This window comes from Microcaecilia unicolor, chromosome 2 (assembly GCF_901765095.1).
Source record: "Microcaecilia unicolor chromosome 2, aMicUni1.1, whole genome shotgun sequence".
In the NCBI taxonomy this organism is placed as follows: Eukaryota; Metazoa; Chordata; class Amphibia; order Gymnophiona; family Siphonopidae; genus Microcaecilia; species Microcaecilia unicolor.
The window spans coordinates 14994350-15018468 of NC_044032.1; the positions used below are offsets into that span (position 1 = coordinate 14994350).

Genomic DNA, 24119 nt, shown 5'->3' on the forward strand with positions numbered 1-24119 from the left:
TGAAGCTAGTGAGCTGTACCTGTGCAGGGTTCTGTTGAGTGATGTCATCCACTGCTGTCTTTGGACGACACTTGGTACTGGTGGTACCTCTATTCAGGAAATCTTGACTTCCCCAACTTGTCATTTCATCCTTTAGATTGTAAGCTCCTTCGAGCAGGGACTGTCCTTCTTTGTTAAACTGTACAGCGCTGCGTAACCCTAGTAGCGCTCTAGAAATGTTAAGTAGTAGTAGTAGTGAATTACTTTCTTTTATGCATTTTAAGAGGTTTTCTTTGACCTTCTTGGTTTCTTATTGTTTTAGTGGTACTTCAACACTTCTATGTAGCTTGTTTTATGTAATGTTGTGGAAAAGGTGATGTTAACTTTGATGTAAATATTGTATTTTCAGTAAAGAAACATTTAAAAAATTTGATCCCCCTGCACCAAAATTGATGGAGACAGAATCTACAATGCACCACGACTATAAAGTGGAGGGCTTCAAATTCATCCCTCCACCACCAACTAAGGTAAGCTTGAAATTCAGCTAATCTCAGCTTAATTCTGCCTTCCCCTGGCCATCAAGGTCAAATCTTTTAGAAACTTTGCTCAGTTAAATAAGCAATAACAAGAGTTTATTTACAAAATAATGTGGCTTACATTTAACAATTTCTAGAAGTAGTACAGTGTGTTTTACAGTTATAAGCAGTAAGGAACAGTAGTGTCACGTCTAATTAACCATAATATAGTGCAATCCGCTTAAATGCAAGGGTCTGGGACCAAAGAAATACATGCAATTAACCTGAGCGTGCACTTAACCGTTGTGACCCAAAGAAGCTTGACATCTGATAAACATATGTACAGTACTGTTTATTATAAGTACAGTATACAGTCTCCGTTAACTGACGTTAGGCTTACTTCAAGTAATCAGTCATAGTCCTCTGTACACTCTTGTGTCTGTGAGTTCCATACATTACGTCTGCCAGACAGTAAAAACTGTCATTGCACTGATATCCAGTGGCCTCCAGATAGGCCCGCCTGGAAGCCCAGGCCAAATATATTCTGCGTATTAAAAAAGGAGGAAAGAAGACCAAATGACAGCTGCCATGGCTAAAAAGTGAGGTGAAGGAAGCTATTAAAGCTAAGAAAATCCTTCAGAAAATGGAAGAAGGAACTGACTGAAAATAATAAGAAGCAGCATAAGGAATGTCAAGTCAAATGCAAAGCGCTGATAAGGAAGGCAAAGAGGGACTTCGAAAAAAAGATTGCGTTGGAGGCAAAAACACATAGTAAAAATTTTGGGAAGTATATTAAAAGCAAGAAGCTGGAAAAAGAATCAGTTGGACCAGGGCCGTGCCAACACGGTAAGCAGGGTAAGCACCGCAGGGGGGCGCCGACCTCTGGAGGGCGCCCGCGCCATGCTTACCCTCGTTGCTTACTCCCTGCCAGTGTTTTCACTCTCATGCACAGGGATCTCTCAGCCCGGTGCCCAGTGGAGCCCTTCGTGGTGCAGGGTGACCTGCCATACACCCCCCTCCTTTCCCGGGGAGCGAAATATCTGACCCTTCTGCCCACTCACCCGCCACTCATCACAGTCGCCGCTTTCTGGGCGCCGCCATTTTGCCTGCAGTGATGTAATCGGTCCGTTCTGATTAGTGGTTACCGCACTTCTCGAGTTTCGTTGCACAAAGGTTCCAGCAGGGGGCGGTCCTTGGTACAGACTATGCCTGTCGTGCCCACCCCCTACCTTTCCTATCCACTGATTGGATACCATATGGGAGGAGGCGGGGAAAGCGGTGTCCTTACAGGGTCTTAGGCCCGCCCATCCTTCACCCTATAAGTCTTATCAAATCCTTCTTGCTGTTGACTCCAGTCCTTTCCCATGCAATGATTGGATATCATAGGGGAGAAGGCGGGGCAAGTAGCGCCCTTGTTCTCTCAGGCCTGCCCCTTCACTGTATAGTATGAATGCACCCTGTATCTCCACCCCTCTCCCTCTCCTGTGCTCTATTGGTTATGGAGGAAAAAAGAGGAGGGGCATAGCACACCCGAAGACTCTCGGGCTCACCAGCGTGGCGGGGGGGTTCTTCATGATCAGGATGAATCAGCCACACGAACCCAACCACTTTCCCCTGCAAGAAGGGCCCTTTTCAAGCTTTGCAGAGCTAATCGATTCAGGGCACCGTTGAATTACTCACTTATCATGCTGTGTAGAGAGAACCTCCATTATAGGTAAGTAATCTCACGATTTCAGTCTAAAACAGTTAACCTGGGTGAGGGAGGGGGACCTTCAGAGGACCACAGCACACAATACCTCTTTGTTCAGTCCATCCCCAGTGCCCCAGATTTTGCCCCCAGCATTACTCCCTGCCACCAGTCAATCCAGGCACAGCCAGTCTAATCACAGATACAGTGCCTAAAGGCTGTTTTTAAAACATATTTAAGAGGGACATGCATAGGCGTAGACTGGGGGGGGCGAGGGGGGGGGGCAATGCCCCCCCAAACGATGCGAGGCGCTGCCGCGCCATTAGTTTAAAAAAAAAAAAAAAAACACATGCAGGCACGCGCTCCTCTCCATCTGCTTGGCTTCCCTGCCCTCTCTGTCTGCGTCCCGCCTTCCTCTGACGTCATTTCCTTTCGGGCGGGACGCAGACAGAGAGGGCAGGGAAGCCAAGCGGACGGAGAGGAGCGTGTCCGTCTACCCCTCTCTCTTCCTCCCTCCCTCCGGCGCAGGCAGCAGTTTTTTACAGCGTTCCTGGCAGCGGTAGCGTTGTACACGCTGCCTCTGGCTCTGCCCCGAAGCCTTCTCTTCAAGTTCCTGTTCCCGCATAGGTGGGAACAGGAACTTTAAGAGAAGGCTTCCGGGGTAGACCGAAGGCAGCGTGTACATCGCTACCGCTGCCAGGAACGCTGGAAAAAACTGCTGCCTGCGCCGGAGGGAGGGAGGAAGAGAGAGGGGTAGACGGAGTCACCATCTTGGACCTCACGGGGGGGGGGGGGGGGTGGAGAGCAGAGGGAAGGAACAGAAGATGGATGGGACTGGGAGCGTTGGGAGCAGAGGGAAGGACCAGGAGATGGATTGGACTGGGAGGGGTGGGGAGCAGAGGGAAGGAGCAACAGATGGATGGGACTGGGAGCGTTGGGAGCAGAGGGAAGGACCAGGAGATGGATTGGACTGGGAGGGGTGGGGAGCAGAGGGAAGGAGCAACAGATGGATGGGACTGGGAGCGTTGGGAGCAGAGGGAAGGACCAGGAGATGGATTGGACTGGGAGGGGTGGGGAGCAGAGGGAAGGAGCAACAGATGGATGGGACTGGGAGCGTTGGGAGCAGAGGGAAGGAGCAAGAGATGGATTGGACTGGGAGGGGTGGGGAGCAGAGGGAAGGAACAGAAGATGGATGGGACTGGGAGCGTTGGGAGCAGAGGGAAGGACCAGGAGATGGATTGGACTGGGAGGGGTGGGGAGCAGAGGGAAGGAGCAACAGATGGATGGGACTGGGAGCGTTGGGAGCAGAGGGAAGGACCAGGAGATGGATTGGACTGGGAGGGGTGGGGAGCAGAGGGAAGGAGCAACAGATGGATGGGACTGGGAGCGTTGGGAGCAGAGGGAAGGACCAGGAGATGGATTGGACGGGGAGGGGTGGGGAGCAGAGGGAAGGAGCAACAGATGGATGGGACTGGGAGCGTTGGGAGCAGAGGGAAGGACCAGGAGATGGATTGGACTGGGAGGGGTGGGGAGCACAGGGAAGGAGCAACAGATGGATGGGACTGGGAGCGTTGGGAGCAGAGGGAAGGAGCAAGAGATGGATTGGACTGGGAGGGGTGGGGAGCAGAGGGAAGGAGCAGGAGATGGATGGGGTTGGGAGAGTTGGGAGCAGAGGGAAGGACCAGGAGATGGATGGGACTGGGAGCATTGGGAGCAGAGGGAAGGACCAGGAGATGGATTGGACTGGGAGGGGTGGGGAGCAGAGGGAAGGAGCAACAGATGGATGGGACTGGGAGCGTTGGGAGCAGAGGGAAGGAGCAAGAGATGGTTGGGACTGGGAGGGGTGGGGAGCAGAGGGAAGGAGCAACAGATGGATGGGACTGGGAGGGTGGGGAGCAGAGGGAAGCCTACTGGAAAGAAGACACTGCATAAAACAGAAGACACTGGGATCAAAGCGAATAGAAAAACTAAATGATCAGACAACAAAGGTAAATAAAAGTATTTTATTCATAATTTATTAATTGAAATGTGTCAGCTTTTTGAAATGTGCATCTGTGATATTTTGCCTGTAAATTTCATTTCCTTCCTCCATATTAGCATATTCATTTGCATATGTATATATGCAAATGATATGCTAATATGCTCCGCCCATTCTTTGCCCCCCCAAATGAAACAGTCAAACTACGCCTATGGGGACATGGATGGGAGGGCAGGGTCCAGGGAGAGGACAAATTGCTGGAAATGGAGGGAAGGGGAGAGAGGAGAATTGCTGGATATGGATGGAGGAGGGAAGGGCAGAGAGGGACAAGGATGATGGGAGGGCAGGGCCCAGGTAGAGGAGAAATTGCTTGAATTGGAGGGGAGGGGAGAGAGGAGAATTGCTGAACATGTATGGAGGGGAGGGAAGGGAAAACAGAGGAAGGAGATGCACATGGATGGAGGGGAAGGGAGAGAGAAGAAATGCTGGGTATGGATGGAGGGGAAGGAAGAGAGAGGAAGGAGATGAGATGAGGGGAAAGGAAGAGAGGAGAAAAACTGCACATGGAGAAAATACAGTCAAGTCTGCAGAGGACCCAGCTTTTACTTATGGATATAGAGCAAGAAATGAAGAAAGGAGGAAAGTAAAGACATAAATGGAAAGGAAGCCCTGGAAACGGAGTTAAGAGGACAGATAGCAGCAGAATCAGATACTGGGCCAACATGATCAGAAAAAGAATGTCACCAGACAACAAAGGTAGAAAAAAATAATTTTATTTTCATTTTAGTGTTTGGAATATGTCCACTTTGAGAATTTACATCTGCTATCTTATTTTGCAATGTATAGCAATTTGTTTCTAAGAATATTGCTGACAATTCCTGGTTCCTTTGCATCTCGTGCCACATGGGGGGCGGGGGGGGGGGGGGGGGCGCTAACTGATGGTCTGCAGGGGGGCACCAGAGACCCTAGGCACGGCCCTGAGTTGGACCGCTAGATGACCGAGCGGTAAAAGGGGCGATCAGGAAAGACAAAGCCGTAGCGGAGAGATTAAATTAATCTTTTCTTCGGTCTTCACCGAGGAAGATTTGGGAGAGATACTGGTCTCAGAAATGGTATTCAAAGCTGATGAGTCAGAGAAACTGAATGAAATCTCTATAAACCTAGAGGATGTAATGGGGCAATTTGAGAAATCGAAGAGTAGAAAATCTCCTGGACCGGATGGTATTCATCCCAGAGTACTGATAGAATTGAAAAATGAACTTGCGGAACTATTGTTAGTAATATGTAATTTATCTTTAAAATCGAGCATGGTACCGGAAGATTGGAGGGTGGCCAGTGTAAAGCTGATTTTTAAAAAAGGTTCCAGAGGTGATCCGGGAAATTAGAGAAATTCATTTAATCTCTCCGCTATGGCTTTGTCTTCCCTGATCGCCCCTTTTACCCCTCAGTCATCTAGCGGTCCAACCAATTCTTTTGCGGCTTCTTGCTTTTAATATAGCTAATAAAATTTTTACTGTTTTTTTTTTTGCCTCCAACGTAATCTTCTTTTCAAAGTCTCTCTTTGCCTTCCTTATGTTGTTTCTTATTATTTTCAGTCGGTTCCTTCTTCCATTTTCTGAAGGATTTTCTTTTAGCTCTAATAGCTTCCTTCACCTCACTTTTTAACCATGCGGGCTGTCATTTGGTCTTCTTTCCTCCTTTTTTAATACGCGGAATATATTTGGCCTGGGCTTCCAGGATGGTGTTTTTGAACAGCATCCACGCCTGATGTAAGTTTTTGACCTTCGCAGCTGCTTCTCTAAGTTTTTTTTCACCATCCTTCTCATTTTATCATAGTCTCCTTTTGGATTTCCTGTGTGTACTTACTCCAGAGCCGATATTAAATCTGATCATACTATGATCTCTGTTATCAAGCGGCTCCAGCACCATTACCTCCTGCACCAGATCATTCGCTACATTAATGTTGAGAGGACATGAAATGAGGTTGAAGGGGGGCAGCCTCAGGAAAGATGTCAGGAAGTATTTTTTCACGGAGAGGGTGGTGGATGCTTGGAATGCCCTCCCACAGGAGGTGGTGGAGATGAAAACGGTAACGGAATTCAAACATGCGTGGGATATGCATAAAGGAATCCTGTGCAGAAGGAATGGATCTTCAGAAGCTTAGCCGAAATTGGGTGGCGGAGCAGGTGGGGGGAAGAGGGGTTGGTGGTTGGGAGGCGAGGATAGTGGAGAGCAGACTTATACGGTCTGTGCCAAAGCCGGTGATGGGAGGTGGGACTAGTGGTTGGGAGGCGGGAAGTACTACTGCACAGACTTGTACAGTCTGTGCCCTGAATAAGGCAGGTACAAATCAAGGTAAGGTTTACACATATGTTGTCTTGTTGGGCAGACTGGATGGACCGTGCAGGTCTTTTTCTGCCGTCATCTACTATGTTACTATGTTACTATTAAGGACTAGATCTAGAATTATTCCTCCTCTTGTTGGCTCCTGTACCAGCTGCTCCATAATGCAGTCCTTGATTTCGTCAAAGAATTTTACCTCCCTAGCATGCCCTGATGTCACATTTACCCAGTCAATATCGAAGTAATTGAAATCACCCATTATTATTGTGTTGCCCAGTTTGTTAGCCTTCCTAATTTCTGATAACATTTCTATATCCGTCTGTTCATCCTGGCCAGGTGGATGGTAGTACACTCCTATCACTATCCTTTTCCCCTTTACACATGGAATTTCAATCCATAGTGATTCCCAGATGTGTTTTGTTTCCTGCAGAGTTTTCAATCTATTGATTCAAGGCTCTCGTTAATATACAATGTTACCCCTCCACCAATTCGATCTACCCTATCACTACGATACAAATTGTGCCCTGGTATTACAGTGTCTCCCTGGTTATTCTCCTTCCATCAAGTCTGAGAGATGCCTATTATATCTAATTTTTCATTTAGTGCAATATATTCTAACTCTCCCATCTTATTTCTTAGGCTTCTGGCATTCACACATAGACATTTCTAACTATGTTTGTTGTTCCTATTTACATCTTGGTCAGTAGTTGACAGTGGTAATTTGCAATTTTTTTGTCTGATCTTTATTTAAGGTCACCTGATCTACTATGGTCTCTTTTGCAACCTCGCTATCAGGATACCCTATCTTCCCTGTATTGATGATATCTTTGAAAGATACCTTGTTCCAAACCATTCACTTTTGAATGACTGTTGGCCTTCCCCCGGGTTCTAGTTTAAAAGCTGCTCTACCTCCTTTTTAAATGCCGATGCCAGCATCCTGGTCCCACCCTGGTTAAGGTGGAGCCCATCCTTCCGGAATAGGCTCCCCCTTCCCCAAAGTGTTTCCCAGTTCCTTACAAATCTAAAACCTTCCTCCCTGCACCATCGCCTCATCCACACATTGAGACTCCGGAGCTCAGACTGTCTCTTGGACCCTGCGTGTGGAACATGTAGCACATCGGAAAATGCTACCCTAGAGGATCTGAATTTGAACTTTCTACCTAAGAGCCTAAATTTGGCTTCCAGAACCTCTCTCCCACATTTTCTTATGTCATTGGTGCCCACATGTACCAAGACAGCCGGCTCCTCCCCAGCACTATCTAAAATCCTATCTAGGTGATGCATGAGGTCTGCCACCTTTGCATCAGCCAGGCAAGTCACCAGGCAATCCTCACGTCCACCAGCCACCCAACTATCTACATGCCTAATAATCGAATCACCAACTACACCAGCCGTCTTAACGCTTCCCTTCTGGGCAGTAGCTCCTGGAGACACATCCTCGGTGCGAGAGGATAATGCATCTCCTGGTGTGCTGGTCCTGGCTACAGGATTACTTCCAGCTGCACCAGAGTGATGCTGTCCTTTTAGAAGATCTCCCTCCTCCAAAGCACCACAGGGGCTGCCAGATTGGAGGTGGGACTTCTCTACAATTTCCCTGTAGGCCTCCTGTATGTACCTCTCTGTCTGCCTCAGCTCCTCCAAGTCTGCTACTCTAGCCTCAAGAGAACAGACTCGTTCTCTGAGAGCTAGGGGCTCTTTGCATCGAGCACACACATATGACCTGTCACCAACTGGGAGATTATCATACATGTGACACTCAATGCAAAAGACTAGATAGCACCCCTCTCGCTCCTGGACCAAGATATTCTGGATGCCAAGAGGATTAGGGAGAGACTACACATCTTCTTGCTTGGAAGGGCTTTGGACCAGAGATTAATACATGGGAAAGTGCTGTCAGTGTTCATACCCTTGCACTTATCCGACATTTTCATTGCCTCTATCCCCTCAAGCCCAAGGGACCACTCAGGGGGCTTAAGTGAGGGGGTGCTGTCACTTCCCTCTCTTGTTTTCAGAAGTCTTCCTTGGTCTCCAGCAGTGTCCCGTGCCTGAATCTGTTTTACTTCCTGGAATTCTACACTTCCTTTATAGCCTTGCAAGATGGTGTTGACTGATGACATCACATCCTAAGTATGTAAGGAAATTCCATCCACTCAACCAATCCCTCAGCAACAGGCTATCCTGCAGACTTGTTCCAGGATTCCTGCCTGTTTGTTCCTGCCCTGCCTTGTTCTAGTGTTCCTGCCTGTTTGGTCTTGTCCTGCTTGTTCCTGACCTTGCTTTGCACTGCCTGCCTAGACGTCTGCCTGGTTTCTGACCTTGCCTTCTTGCTGCTTGCCTAGACCTCTGGCCTGTTCCTGAACTCACCTGCTGTCTGCCTAGACTTTGGGTCTGCTCCAGTCCTTGTCTGTTTGCGGTCAGCCCCAGCCTTCATCATTCCCAGCTTGGAGTTGCTGCTGGGTCCTGGACTTAGTCAACGTCTGTGTCAGCAAGGAAGTGTGCTGAGCTTGTGTTGCACAGATAGCGCCAAGCTCGCTGTGGCCCAAGGGCTCACTTTCCTCAAAGCATGACACACTTGCTATGGTCACTAATTATCCTTTGTTAGGTGAAGTCCCCTCTGTTGTTGAACCTATTCTGAAAAACCCCTCCTTCGACACTACTCTCCTCTCCAATTTGCCCTTCCTATCTAAACCCACGGTAAAGATTGTTCTTGATTAACTTCCTGAAGATGCAGAGTCCTCCCACCTTCTCCACCCTTTCCAGTCTGATTTTCGTCATGGTCACTCTACAGAAACTATTATTGCTTCTTTCCTTAATGATCTTTATACAGCCTTAGACCGTGGCCTTATATCTATTCTCATGTCTCTTGACCTCAGTGCTGCCTTTGATCTTCTTAGTCATCCTCTTCTTCTGCAGGGGTTTCAGGTACAGTTCTTAAATTGTTCACCTCTTTTCTGGAAAATTGCTCCGTTTTTGTTTCCCTGCCTAGTTCTAGATCCCAGTCTCACCCTCTTTCCTGTGGTGTACCTCAGGGGTCCTGCTGTCTTCTTTATTTAATATTTTCCTAGCTCCTTCGGCTAGTGGAGGAGTGGCCTAATGGTTAGCGCACCGGTCTTGACATCCTCAGGTGGTTGGTTTAAATCCCACTGCTGCTCCTTGTGATCTTGGGCAAGTCACTTAACCCATCACCATTTCTTCAGGTACAATCTTAGATTGTGAGCCCTTGAGGGACAGGGAAATACCCAGTGTACCTGAATATAACTCACCTTTAGCTACTAAAAGGTGTGATCTAAATCCAAGATAAATAAAAATGAACTCTGATTCACTCTTTCTCTATTAGATTCTGTATCTATATGGACAGTATTCTTCTGGAGTCTCATCACGTCCCTTCTGACCCTTACCTCTCAATTCTTCGATCATGCCTATCTGCCATTTCAGCAACAATTCCTTCCGTCACTTTAGTTAATAGTGGAATAGATTCCACCAGTCTATAATAAGGGAATGGGAAATGGGTTTTGATATACCACCTTTCTGAGGTTTTTGCAACCACATTCAAAGCGGTTTACATATATTCAGGTACTTATTTTGTACCAGGGGCAATGGAGGGTTAAGTGACTTGCCCAGAGTCACAAGGAGCTGCAGTGGGAATTGAACTCAGTTCCCCAGGATCAAAGTCCACTGCACTAACCACTAGGCTACTCCTCCACTAACCTCAGTCAATTTTAGTGACTTGTTTTTAGGAAATGGTGTAAGTATATGCCGCCAATATCCTCAGGAAACAAAACCCCTTCCCTCGGGTTTTTGTAACTCAAATGCATGACCCTGCAGAACAGGCAATATGTCTGCAGCTGGAGGACACACCTGATGGTGCCAGCAGTGCTGAGCAGAAATCAGGAAGAAGTTCAAACTTCTTCTACTAACCTATAAATGTATTCACTCTGCTGCTCCCCAGTTTCTCTCCACACTCGTCCTTCCCTACACCCCTTCCCGTGCACTCCGCTCCATGGATAAATCCTTCTTATCTGTTCCCTTCTCCACTACTGCCAACTCCAGACTTCGCGCCTTCTGTCTCGCTGCACCCTACGCCTGGAATAAACTTCCTGAGCCCCTACGTCTTGCCCCATCCTTGGCCACCTTTAAATCTAGACTGAAAGCCCACTTCTTTAACATTGCTTTTGACTCGTAACCACTTGTAACCACTCGCCTCCACCTACCCTCCTCTCTTCCTTCCCGTTCACATTAATTGATTTGATTTGCTTACTTTATTTTTTTTTTTGTCTATTAGATTGTAAGCTCTTTGAGCAGGGACTGTCTTTCTTCTATGTTTGTGCAGCGCTGCGTACGCCTTGTAGCGCTATAGAAATGCTAAATATAGTAGTAGTAGTAGTAAGTCACAGCAAAATGTGGAAAGTAAAAATAGGGTCATCCAGTTAAAAAAAAAAAGAAAAGCTTGGTCGTCACAGCCTGTTAAGTGGCTACTCCTTTGTGATGTTTCCCACAACACAAAGCATTTTTTTTAATATGCAATCAAATACAACTTCATATCATTGCAGCAGGAAGTAAATTGGGCTAAATAGGTTTTATAGTCCTTATCTTCCATCATATTCTAGGTTTCTCTGTTTCTATTAGCATAAATAAAACATTAAAGAGTGCAATGACCTGCTGGAGCTGAAGGCCCACAGTGCTTATCTATTCCAGGGTTAGTGGTTCAGAGTTTATGGAGGTCCTGTTTGAGCTTTGCAGTGCCGTGTCTCTGCTTCCAGAAGCACTTAACCTTTACTGAAGACAAAGTCACAAAACTCTATGTTATCACCTTATCGTGCCCTCACTTTGCTGAGGTGTTTTATCTCAGGAAAAACTATTAACTGTTCCAATAGCCTTGTGAAGGGGAAAAATGCAGGACTTAATCTAATAGTGCACTGAGTGGAAGCAGAGCCGTAGCGAGGGGAGCTGACACCAGGGGCAGGTTGCCGCTGCGCACCCCCCACCAGGTGCAGCACGGCGCACCCTCCTCCCGCTGGAGTGCACCCCCCCCCCCCCGGAGCTCACCCCCCCCCCCCGGAGCGCATACCTGCGGCGAGGGACGGGCGGGAGGGCCGATCCGCCCCGACTGCACGTTGCTGGGGTGTGTCGGCTCCGCGCTGGTTCACTGCTTTCTCTGTCCCGGAACAGGAAGTAACCTGTTCCGGGGCAGAGAGGGCAGTGCACCAGCGCGGAGTCGACACCCCCCAGCGGCGTGCACCCGGGGCGGACAGCCCCCCCCCCGCCCCCCCCCCTTCCTACGCCACTGAGTGGAAGACAAATCCACAAAATCAGAACTCTAAAAAAAATAAGAAGGGCAACCTTCGAAAGCTAATCAAGAAATGTATTAAGTTATGTCCAATAAAAAAGGTATCATCTTATTCTCTGTTCCATGTTTTATTTTGTTTGATTTCTATTGATAACCTTACCTATCCACACCCATCCTGTTAGAATATCAATGATATGCTTTGATGTCCCCATGCATACCTCCGACCCACCCCCATCCTGCCACCCTGTCAGACTGTCATAGTAATGCTTGAATGTTTTCACTTATATACACTGTCAGCTAGCACATTTGCTTATTTCCGATCTGAGGAAGAAGGGCAACCTTCAAAAGCTAATCAAGAAATGCATTAAGTTATGTCCAATAAAAAAGGGCTTATTGCAGCATTCTATACAAGCGTTGTGTCAGAGGAGACAACGAAGCACGCTCACCTTCACAACGGTCTTTCTAAAGACCTCCCTTTGTTGAGGATTTGCCTTCATCAAATAGTTCTCAAAAGCATTCGGCATTAAGACTCCTGATGCAGGCCTAACGGCCGAAACACGACGTTGTGTCGAGTCTTTATACCTCAATAAACATCTTTATTATTATATATCCTTTCAGTCTTTGGAATCCTTGGTCGTCCTCCCACTTTTATTTCATTTCTTGTTGTTGTCCGTGGGGCATCTAGAGTTCTCCGCCTTCTGGCGGATATTTTTTCTCTCTCAATAAAAAAGGTATCATCTTATTTTCTTTTGTTTGATTTCTATTGATAACCTTAAGAGTGGACTAACACGGCTACCACACTCCTCTCTACTTAAAAAAAATAATAAATAAAAAACGAGTTAGCAAAGAGCATGAAGGAACAGGAAGGAGAATTGTCTAGGGACATAGATTTCAATAAAAGCCTGGAAGACACTGAAGAGGGAATGTTTCTGTGAATGGTTGAGGTGGCCTGACCAGTCCAGAACGTCAGGGTTAACATGCCTCCCTAGGCCCAGAAGGCAGGGAGTGCAAGGCAGGAGCAATGATGTCAGGGTATGGGGAATGCTGGAAGGAGAGTTGCAATTCGTGGCTTCAGTCCTTGTAGTGAAGTTTAAGCCACAGATTGGTGAAGGAGGGATAGTGGGGTAGGAGTATTTGGCTTGCTCCTCTGCTGGCTGCTAGATGTCTGCTCGCTTCTAGGAATGCCATCAGGAGACTCATGGAAAAAGGAAAATATGCTAAGAGCAGAAAGAGCCTTGAGGAGAGAAGCAGGAGTACTATAGAATGTGTTAAGAACATAAGAATAGCAATGCTAGGTTAGACCAATGGTCCATCTAGCCCAGTATCCTGCTTCCAACAGTGGCCAAGCCAGGTTACCAGTACCTGGCAAAAAGCCAAGAGGATGTGCACTCCCCTGTCCTAAAAACCCGCTCCACCCCAGCCAAAACTAAACACCCCTCTGTCTTACCACTCGGTGCTGAAAGAGAAGGGTGGAACACGAGAATCACAAAATCTGGAACTTACTAAACTATCCCCTTACAGCCCAGGGAAGTGGCTCACTCCAGCAGTTAAAAAAAAAAGCTACCCACGCCTTTCATACGCACGCAGCTTGTGTGCGTGTATGAAAGCCGTGGGTAGCACACTGAGCATGCGCAGAGCAGCCACGCTTCACAAATGACTGCTCTGCGCATGTGCAGCTTAGCAACTCGCTTTTTCCCTACGGAGCTGCTCGCTGTTTTTGCGAGCTGCTCATTTGCATTCGACTTTTTTTATTTTTGAGCATTGCTTGCCATTTCCACCTTGGCAATTCTTACCAAGGTGAAAATAGTGAGCAGTGCTTTACGGGGACTTTTGTGCATCGACCCCTAGGTATGACCGATGGCCTATACAAATGACCCGTTAACCAACAAGCTCTTGATTTATTTATATTCAGTATGAAACCATTCTCCCCTAGCTACCCTGAAATAGCAATCAAACGTTCATTCACAGGATCAAGATTTGGTTTACGAGGATCACAGTAACAATCTAACATATGTTGAGGAGTTGGAGGTGGGAACTGGACCCCAAGATTTAAAGACCTTGGGGTTTGCAAGATATTCAGCTTTGGTAAACTCAGATGACAACTAAAAACTTAATGTGGGAATCATGCTAGGCAGTCAGTAATTTTATTTTCTCAGAGCCCACCAGCAGCCTAGTAACCTGTCTGTGTGAGGATTGAGAAGTACATCTGAGGGAGTTAAGATCACAAGAGCAGGAATGATTGGAGTTGGTAGTCCTAATGTTGGTTGACGATTCAGTCACGTGCTTGCCATTTCCTTCTCAATTTGTGGAGCTCAGAGTCGGGGGTTGGGGGGGGGGGGGAATACAAGCAAGTAAAATACATGGAGATCCAAAATGAGATCTAACGAATGGATGCAAATATTTTTGGTTGTACAAAAATGCTGAATAAGGTAAAGAATTAGTTTTGGTTTGGCACTACAACTGCTTTGATTTGATCTTGCACTACAAGGGTCAGAGCACAGCAGAAAGTTGACCGTAATTGTGTTTGTGACATAAGAGGACAAAGTCAGTCAACTGAGTGGAGGCAAAAACAAAGAGAGAGAAGACTGAATGACAGATGGCAAAGTAACTAAAGAGCTGTTGAACTGTGGGGGTGGAGAGAATGCTTGAGACCTTATATACCTCAATCAGTAACTGTTTGTCTGTTTTTCTCAGGAACATGACTACCGTAGAGAGCAGGCCGTGACGTTTTGGACAGAGAATGTACACAAAGTGACAGTGAGTACTCCCTCCAGAGTAGTGGGGCTCTGAATGGAACTGTGTGATATCTGATTTAAAGGGACCCTTTCACTAAACTGCAGTAAGGGCAAAGCCTGGGTACGTGTCCTGCATTACTGCAAAGTTACAGCATGTAATACACAGTTACCACACCACTAACATTAACCATAACTTATTCCTCGCCCCCCCCCCCCCACATCTCTTCCTCTTATCCTTCTCTATACAATTGTGTTATCTATGTGATACTGTACCCATACATTGTAAGCCGCACTGAACCTGCTATCGAGCAGGAAAGAGTGGGGTATAAATGCTACAAATAAATAAATAACTGGGCATCTCATTATATTCATTCACTCATGCTATCTGCCCATCCATGTAACACCATCCAACCCCCTCCCCCCAAAACAGCTACAACTCCAATCACACCTCCCCATCCCAGTCATACCCCACCCCCCAATGCCTTCCAACCCTGATCAAACCTGCTTGATCTCTCCTCGACCCCGATCACACACACCCCTGATCCCCCTCAACCCCGATCAAACACCCTGATTTCCCTTCAGCCCTGATCACACGTCTCCGATGAACCTCATCTGGCTTGCCCTTCCCAATAGCTGAACCCCCTGACACTAAACCCCAGTCAGTGAACCAAGCTCTTGCCCCTGTATACCCTGCCCACCCCCCACCAATCCACCTCAGCCGCTTAAGCCACACATTGCTTGGTGTCTAGAACCAAAAGGCTATTGCAAATCTACCTCTAGGGGACAGATCTGCCATTTTGAACCTGGGACTGAGCCAGGGCAGGCACAGAGGGGGTCCGTTCCTGCCTCTTACACAAGACACTAGGGAATGTGTGGGTGAGTGGTTGGGGTGGCTCAGGGAGCTGGAGTTGGGGGAGGAACTGGGGTCATGGGCTGTAGGAATGGGACTTCACCTCAGGGGTGGGGAGGTTGGCAATGGGGAGTAGTCTAGCATCAAGGGGGCCCTGAGATTGGGGGTGTTTGATCATGGTGGGGGGTGACCTGGGGGGTTGGGGGGGATTTTGAGGGGTTGTTCGGAGTTAGCCTCCAGGGATGAGACTGTGTGACCAGACTGCCCTTACCGTCACCTCTTGAGCTGGTGTTAAATTGAGCCACACTATGTCTCACATCTTCTTCTACTCTTCCAGTTCATCCATGTCAAGCACAAGACCTGCCCCCCTACCTGTGTTAAACAGCAGTAAAATCCACATTAGTAAAAGGGCCCCTAAGTTCTGATACTCCGAGACCTTACTCCCAGTCTGTGTCTATGAACAAAAGCTGAGTGAATCAAATTGAATATCATTGTGCAAGCCTGCATGGTGACTGAGAAGTTCACAAAGCAAAACTGAATCATTCCTTTAAGGGGTCATGTGAGAAATGTGTTCATATAACTGAGCCCCTTCGTGGTAGGAGCCTATTTTATAACAAAACTGGGCACCTAAGGTAGCAGAAGCTGTTACTGATGGTTTTTGCAACTGCATGGAGCAGTGGAGGGTTAAGTGACTTGTCCCAGAGTCACAAGAAGATGCAGTAGGAATTGAACCCAGTTCTCCAGGATCAAAGTCCACTGCACAAACCACTAGGCTACTCCTCCACCCATTCCACCAATAAGAGCCAACCTCATCAGTGATGTCACAATGGCTTGATTGCCCAATACATTCCCCAGGATCAAAGTCCACTGCACTAACCACTAGGCTACTCCTCCACTCCTTCCACCAATAAGAGCCAACCTCATCAGTGATGTCACAATGGCTTGATTGCCCAATACATTCCCCAGGATCAAAGTTCACTGCACTAACCATTAGGCTACTCCTCCACTCATTCCACCAATAAGAGCCAACCTCATCAGTGATGTCACAATGGCTTGATTGCCCAATACATTCCCCAGGATCAAAGTCCACTGCACTAACCACTAGGCTACTCCTCCATTTAGAGCAACATAAGTGCGTCAGGAATGTGCATAAATTCCATGTGTTGTCAGCCCTGCCTATGCCCCACCCATGTCTATGCCCCATGTAAATACACGCTACGTATTTGCAGAATAGCTTATATATGCTTAAATGCACATATACAGGCTAGTATTCTAAACAGTTGCACACATTAGGCGTGAAAATGTTAGCACCTAGTTTCTAGAATTGCCCTTCATGTGCATATTTTCCATGTGCGTACTTAGAAGAATTTTCAAAGCAGATGTACTATCGCTCACATTGCACACATTTCCAAGGTTCCATATGAGGAAAGGCTAAAGAGATTATGAGGGCTGATCAGCACGGAAAAGAGACAGCTGAGGGGAGATTTGATTGAGGTTTACAAAATCCTGAATGGTGTAGAACCAGGTAAAAAATGAATAGATTTTTCACTCTTTCAAAAAGTACAAAGACCAGGGGACACTCAATAAAATTAAATAGAAATACTTTTAAAACAAATAGGAGAAAATATTTTTTCACTTAAAGAATAGTTAAGCTCTGGAACTTGTTGCCAGAGGATGTGGTAACAGCAGTTAGCATATCTGGGTTTAAACATTTTTTTGATAAGTTCCTGGAGGAAAAGTCCATAGTCTGCTATTGAGACAGACATGGGGAAGCCACTGCTTGCCCTGGAGTTGGTAGCATAAAATGTTGCTACTATTTGGGTTTCTGTCAGGTACTTGTGACCTGGATTGGCCACTGCTGAAAACAGGATATCGGGCTAGATGGACCATTGGTCTGACCCAATGTGGCTATTATTATGTTCTTATACGTGTATTTGTTTATGCTTAAAGTGTCTATGTAAATGCAGAGAATCGTATAGTTAGACTCCTAACGTATGTTCTTTGGCAGCATATTCCACCATTTTGCTGTTTTATACGGAACACTTAAAGAGAATTCTGTCTTATAAATTTTGCAGGTGATCTTAAACTGACTATGTACCTGAATTCACTAAAGCTTTCTAAAGCTGGGAGAATTTTACTACAGCTGGTACAAAAACAAAATTGTCACCAGCATACAAGAGAATTTTGATTCCTGCTCCCAACAAAACAGAACCTAGTGAACTCATATAGTTTATTGTTTATTGAGGTTTGATATACCGTCAAGCCTAACTGGCAGATCTAGGTGGTTTACATAGGTACAAAATCTTCTGAACAGTTTCAAGTTTATTGAAAATTTACTATTCCGCCCAACAGAACAACCATCTGGACAACTTACAATCTAAAAAAAAAAGGAGGGGAGGGGAGGAAACAAAGACAGACGTGCAACAGAAGGATAAGTAGGAAACTACAATGTTGATAGAAAAGAAAAGGAAAAAAAGAAAAGTATTCAATAGAAAAGGAAGGGACAGCAGGCATACAAGAAGTGAATCAGACACAGGAGAGGGAAAAAAGGGGGTGGGGAGATAGGGTGGAAGGAAGAGCCAAATGAGAGAATTAGAGTAGGCAAACAGAAAGGAAAGGGGGGAAGGATTAAAGCAGAACATGTATTGCATTGAATAGTAACATATAGTAACATAGTAGATGACGGCAGAAAAAGGCCTGCACGGTTCATCCAGTCTGCCCAACAAGATAACTCATATGTGCTACTTTTTGTGTATACCCTACTTTGATTTGTACCTGTGCTCTTCAGGGCACAGACCGTATAAGTCTGCCCAGCACTATCCCCGCCTCCCAACCACCAGCCCTGCCTCCCAACCACCAGCTCTGGCACAGACCGTATAAGTCTGCCCAGCACTATCCCTGCCTCCCAACCACCAGTCCCGCTTCCCACCACCGGCTCTGGCACAGACCGTATAAGTCTGCCCAGCACTATCCCCGCCTCCCAACCACCAGCCCCGCCTCCCACCACCGGCTCTGGCACAGACTGTATAAGTCTGCCCAGCACTAGCCCCGCCTCCCACCACCGGCTCTGGCACAGACCGTGTAAGTCTGCCCAGCACTATCCCCGCCTCCCAACCACCAGCCCTGCCTCCCAACCACCAGCTCTCGCACAGACCGTATAAGTCTGCCCAGCACTATCCCTGCCTCCCAACCACCAGTCCCGCTTCCCACCACCGGCTCTGGCACAGACCGTATAAGTCTGCCCAGCACTATCCCCGCCTCCCAACCACCAGCCCCGCCTCCCAACCACCGGCTCTGGCACAGACCATATAAGTCTGCCCAACACTATCCCCGCCTCCCACCACCGGCTCTGGCACAGACCATATAAGTCTGCCCAGCACTATCCCTGTCTCCCACCACCGGATCTGGCACAGACCATATAAGTCTGCCCAGCACTATCCCCGCCTCCCAACCACCAGCCCTGCCTCCCAACCACCGGCTCTGGCACAGACCGTATAAGTCTGCCCAGCACTATCCCCGCCTCCCAACCACCAGCCCTGCCTCCCAACCACCAGCTCTGGCACAGACCGTATAAGTCTGCCCAGCACTATCCCTGCCTCCCAACCACCAGTCCCGCTTCCCACCACCGGCTCTGGCACAGACCGTATAAGTCTGCCCAGCACTATCCCCGCCTCCCAACCACCAGCCCCGCCTCCCAACCACCGGCTCTGGCACAGACCATATAAGTCTGCCCAACACTATCCCCGCCTCCCACCACCGGCTCTGGCACAGACCATATAAGTCTGCCAGCACTATCCCCGCCTCCCAACCACCAGCCCTGCCTCCCAACCACCAGCTCTGGCACAGACCGTATAAGTCTGCCCAGCACTATCCCTGCCTCCCAACCACCAGTTGATGTTGTAATCGAATAATGTTCATATGTTACAGACACATTGGGAATAGTAGGGAAGGAGAGTTATATAGTGTTCATTGCGAGCTTTGGTTACGTTGTGTTGCAGGGTTCAGGCACTTAAGTTTTTTATTAGATGTAATTCCTTTAAAACCTGGGAAAAGATTTGGGGTTCAGTACGTAATTTGTGTTATGTGAGGGAGTGAGACCTGAACTGCATTTATATTTCTGAAATTTTCCCTCTGAGCTCGAGGAGGGGTTAAATGAGGTGGTTTCTCTTTTTTCGGTGGGGGAGGGGGGGTGGTTATAATAAAAATACTGTTAGTTGTATTCTGAGCAAAGTAAGTGTATGTTTTCAGGTGTGAAAGAAATGTACATTTCTTTGTTTGTATACTGTTTAATGTTCTAATAAAGACCTCAAAATAAAAAAAATTTGCTGACGACACAAAGTTATTCAAAGTAGTTAAATCACGTGAGGATTGTGAAAAATTACAAGAGGACTTTACAAGACTGGGAGACTGGGTGTCTAAATGGCAGATGACGTTTAATGTGAGCCAGTGCAAAGTGATTCATGTGGGAAAGAGGAACCCGAATTATAACTAAGTCATGCAAGGTTCCACATTAGGAGTCACCGACCAAGAAAGGGATCTAGGTGTCGTCGTTGATGATACATTGAAACCTTCTGCTCACTGTGCTATAGTGGCTAAGAAAGCAAATAGAATGTTAGGAATTATTAGGAAAGGAATGGAAAACAAAAATGAGGATGTTATAATGCCTTTGTATTGCTCCATGGTGCGACCGCACTTCGAATATTGTGTTCAGTTCTGGTCGCCACAACTAAAAAAAGATATAGTGGAATTAGAAAAGGTGCAGAGAAGGACGACAAAAATGATAAAGGGGATGGGACGACTTCCCTATCAGGAAAGGCTAAAGTGGCTGGGGCTCTTCAGCTTGGAGAAAAGACGGCTGATGGGAGATATGATAGAGGTCTATAAAATAATGAGTGGAGTGCAATGAGTAGACGTGAAGCATCTGTTTAAGCTTTCCAAAAATACAAAGACTAGGGTGGCTTTGCTCTAGTGCCAACACAGCACTAGCTTTGTGTCCATCAACCAGCAGGGGGAGATAGAGAGCACTCAACTTTTCACAGTGCCTCATGGCCAGCCAGCTCCACTGCCTTTTCAGTATTTGAAGCTTCCAAAGCAGTATGGCAAACCGCAATGGGAATAACATGAACTTTCTTCACAGCGAACGATGGCCCCTTAATAAGGGCATGAACTCAAAAGGAGGGAATGAACACATCCTCCTGGAGGGAATAAACTCGTCCTCCTTATTGTATAACTGGAGGGGATACACGCAACCTCCTGGAGGGAATAAACTCATCCTCCAAAACATAAACTGGAGGGAATGGACTCATCCTCCTATAAGTGAACATGAATCCTGAAGACTGTTTTCCAACTTTCTCCCAAGGAAGGAACTTCAGGAAACAAGAACAGAACCTGAAACAGATTCACAGCATACAGACAATCATACAGGGAGGGCTCATGGGTTCATCTGCTATGACTAAAGGAAAGAAAATTACCAAGTAAGAACCTAATTTTCCCTTCCTTGTCATCAAGCAGATGAAGCCATTACGTATGGGATGTAACAAAGCAATCCCTATATAGGGTGGGAACAGGTCACACCACGCGCTAGCACTTGTGCTCCAAAACGCGCATCCCTCCTAACAGCCACATCCAGCCTGTAATGTCGGGCAAAAGAGAGCTTAGAAGCCCATGTTGCTGCACTGCATATCTCTTGACGAGAGAGTGCTCCAGTTTCAGCCCAAGAGGAAGAAATCGCTCTGGTAGAATGCGCCTTAAAGGCTACAGGCGGAGACCGGCCGGCAAGCAGATAAGTTGAAAAGATAGTTTCTTTGAGCCAGCGGGCAATAGTGGCTTTAGACGCTGGAGACCCTCTGCGAGGACCTGATAGCAAAACAAACAGATGATCATAGATCCTGAAAGAGATAGTAACTCGCAGATACTGCAGCCGAGTCCTGCGCACATCCAACAGGTGCAACTGCCCAAAAGATTCTGGAAACTCCTCCTTATCAAAGGAGGGCAAGAAAATAGGCTGGTTTAGGTGAAACGCTGAAACCACCTTAGGCATGAAGGAAAGCACGGTCCGAACCGTGAACCCGGACTCTAAGAATTGTAGAAATGGGTCTCTACAGGACAGCGCCTGGAGCTCTGACACCCGTCTCGCCGAAGTAATGGCCACAAGAAAAACGGCCTTTAGTGTCAAATCTTTCTCCGATGCTCGCCGAAGTGGCTCAAAAGGAGAAGCCTGCAGGGCCTTCAAAACTAGCCCCAGGTTCCAAGCTGGAATGAAGGTCATGTTGATGTGATTCACAAGTGTGAAAAGTTGAACTTTGTTAAGGGACATGAATGAGTAGGATTTACCAATGAAGGTGTACTCAAGATATCTGTCTCTTGATTTTCCTATATAAAGAGAGTACCTAGGAGTGGGTGGGAAAGGAGTGGGCAGGGAGGGACTATGAACTGTAAGTGGAAAGAGAGGTTTCCTTTTTTAAAAATCTTTTTTAATAGGAAAGGATATAAGGAGGTACAGTCAGCAGTTTATCATGTAGATATTAAGAGAATGATACGGGTAAAATCAGAATAGAATCAGACCAAGTCTGACAGTGCACAGCTTAGCTCTGAAAGCATTCACAATATGCCTATAAAATTGTTTGCAGACATCATGCTAACCTTGCACCAATGCATGCTTAAGCTTTCTGCATTAGCTCCTGAATCTTGACTTTTCTCAAGATAAATGCACATCTGCATTAAGTATCTGTGTGCTTATCTTTAGGGTGTTTCAAATATCCGGACGAGAGACACTCCATTTAAGAAGAATGCCACTTTCACCACACCTATCGAAGAATACTTGGATGAACCAATGCCCTACAGCCTGGAGAATTATCCAAATATGTAAACTCTTGTGTTACCTTCTGTAATATGCACAGTCTGACCCTCTAAATGCTTTCTTTGTATGAAACTCAACCAGACTCTTCCATTCTTCTCTTTGAGTGGTACAAAACTCAACACTCCCGCCCTTCTCATTAGGTAATTTACAGCCTGACGTTCCCTCCTCCCATCCTGTTGTGTGATGCACAGTTGAACTTTGCTATCATCGGTTTTCTTATGATGTATTGTCGAGCTTGACTCACTTACCCACTTTCTTCTGGCATATTGCAGTCTGGTTCTTTCACAACAGTGGCGCAGTAAGAAAGCAATTTTTGGGTGGACCAACAGGTGGAATGTGTGATTTTGAGGCATTTTCTCTTTTGCTCCTGCTTCACCTGTCCACTCCCCACCACTTTTCCAGCCAAGATATTAATTTTTAAAACTTGGTGAGGAGGAGATCCCCAGGAGCTACCAACTGAAGAGACATCCTGAATCCCAACACTCTACACATGAACTGAGTATTTTAATGGCTCAGGGGTTCGGGCTCAGGATATGTTCAGCTGGTGGGACTCGGGATCTTCACCAGCTACACCACTTGTAGGTGGGCCTGAACTAAAAGTAAATGGGTCACTGCCTGTCCAGGTCCACCTGTGGCTATGTCCCTATTCCACCCCCTCTTTGTGACTGAAATACAACCCAAGTCCCCTATCCTTTGTTTGGGTGAGGCACAGTCCAATTCTCCCACCTCCTCTGTCCTGGAGAGAGGTACAGCCTGGTTCTCCCACCTTCTCGTTGTTAGAATGATAGCTTAATTCTTCCACCCCCCTCTTTGTTAAAGTGGTGCAGAACTTGAGTCTCATCCTCTCTCTCCTTGTGCAATGCTTGATATACCGCCCTGCAATAAGCATCAAAGCGGTGTATAATAAAATTCAGGATGCGCATAATCCAGCTAGTCTAGGCATTTCCCTGCTTTTGTCCCACACTGCTGATTCTGAGGCTGATGCTTGTTGTGTGTATAATACCTTCTGTTGCTTTTATTATTGGTGCTTTATAAATAGTGAGTACCTGTCTTATCTGTTTGTGGCAAAAAAATTCATTCCATTCAACAGAAAGAAAATGCTATCCAAGTTCTTCCATTGTCATCTTTCCATTGGCTCTAATGATGGCATTGTTCTTCTGATCTGAAGGATTCATGGATGTGCTGTTGTATCGCTGGTGATGAAGAGATTACATGCTGAGCAACGAGAACCATCAAAAAGAAGCCATATTTATTTTACTTTAGTTATTTAGGACTCCTTCTACCGAGCTGCAGTAAAAGGGGTCCACTGGTAGCATCGGAGTGTGGATTTACCACTCGTCGAGGCCCCTTTTATCACAGTGGGTAAAAGGTTAAAAAAAAAGGCTGTACGGTACGTACAAACTTGCTGTACAGCCATTTCCGGGGGGAGCCCGGCAGTAACCAGGCAGTGCACAGTGCTGCCCAGTTACCACCAGGTAATCCTCCAGCGGTAAAAAAAAAATATTTTCCTGTCGTGCCAGAAACGGCGTGCACTGGGGACGACACTAACGCCAGCTCCTGCGTTAAGCCAATGGTAGTACCAGATTGTTGTGCAGTAACACCATGGTAACTCTACTGCAGCATTGCAAAAAGGTCCCCTTAATCATTTAGTATCCACCTAGGACCTAAGCAGAGTACAAAATCACATTCATAATCTCAAAACAACCCCAAACACCAGGGTCACATATAACAAAAACACTGAAAAACAACAAAATAACAACTAACTCTAAACTAATCATCTGCATATTCATTTCTAGAAGCTTGCTTAAAAAACGTGCTTTCAAATGTTTCCTACAAATTGTGAGCTCTCATAAAAATCTCAAAGCAGTTGGGAATCAGAAAAGAAG

General features: G+C 46.6%; 1 protein-coding gene across 2 annotated transcripts in view; it reads left to right on the forward strand.

Moving 5' to 3' along the window:
• SPAG8 (sperm associated antigen 8) overlaps positions 1 to 23287 on the forward strand; it is a 59012-nt gene extending 35725 nt beyond the window's left edge. For both annotated transcript variants that reach the window (XM_030191871.1, XM_030191870.1), the window contains 3 exons: positions 389 to 506; positions 14484 to 14546; positions 22120 to 23287. In XM_030191871.1, coding sequence (XP_030047731.1) covers positions 389 to 506; positions 14484 to 14546; positions 22120 to 22242 — 304 coding nt within the window. In that variant the 3' untranslated portion in view covers positions 22243 to 23287. The remainder of the gene's footprint in view (positions 1 to 388; positions 507 to 14483; positions 14547 to 22119) is intronic.
• The last annotated feature ends 832 nt before the right edge of the window (positions 23288 to 24119 follow it).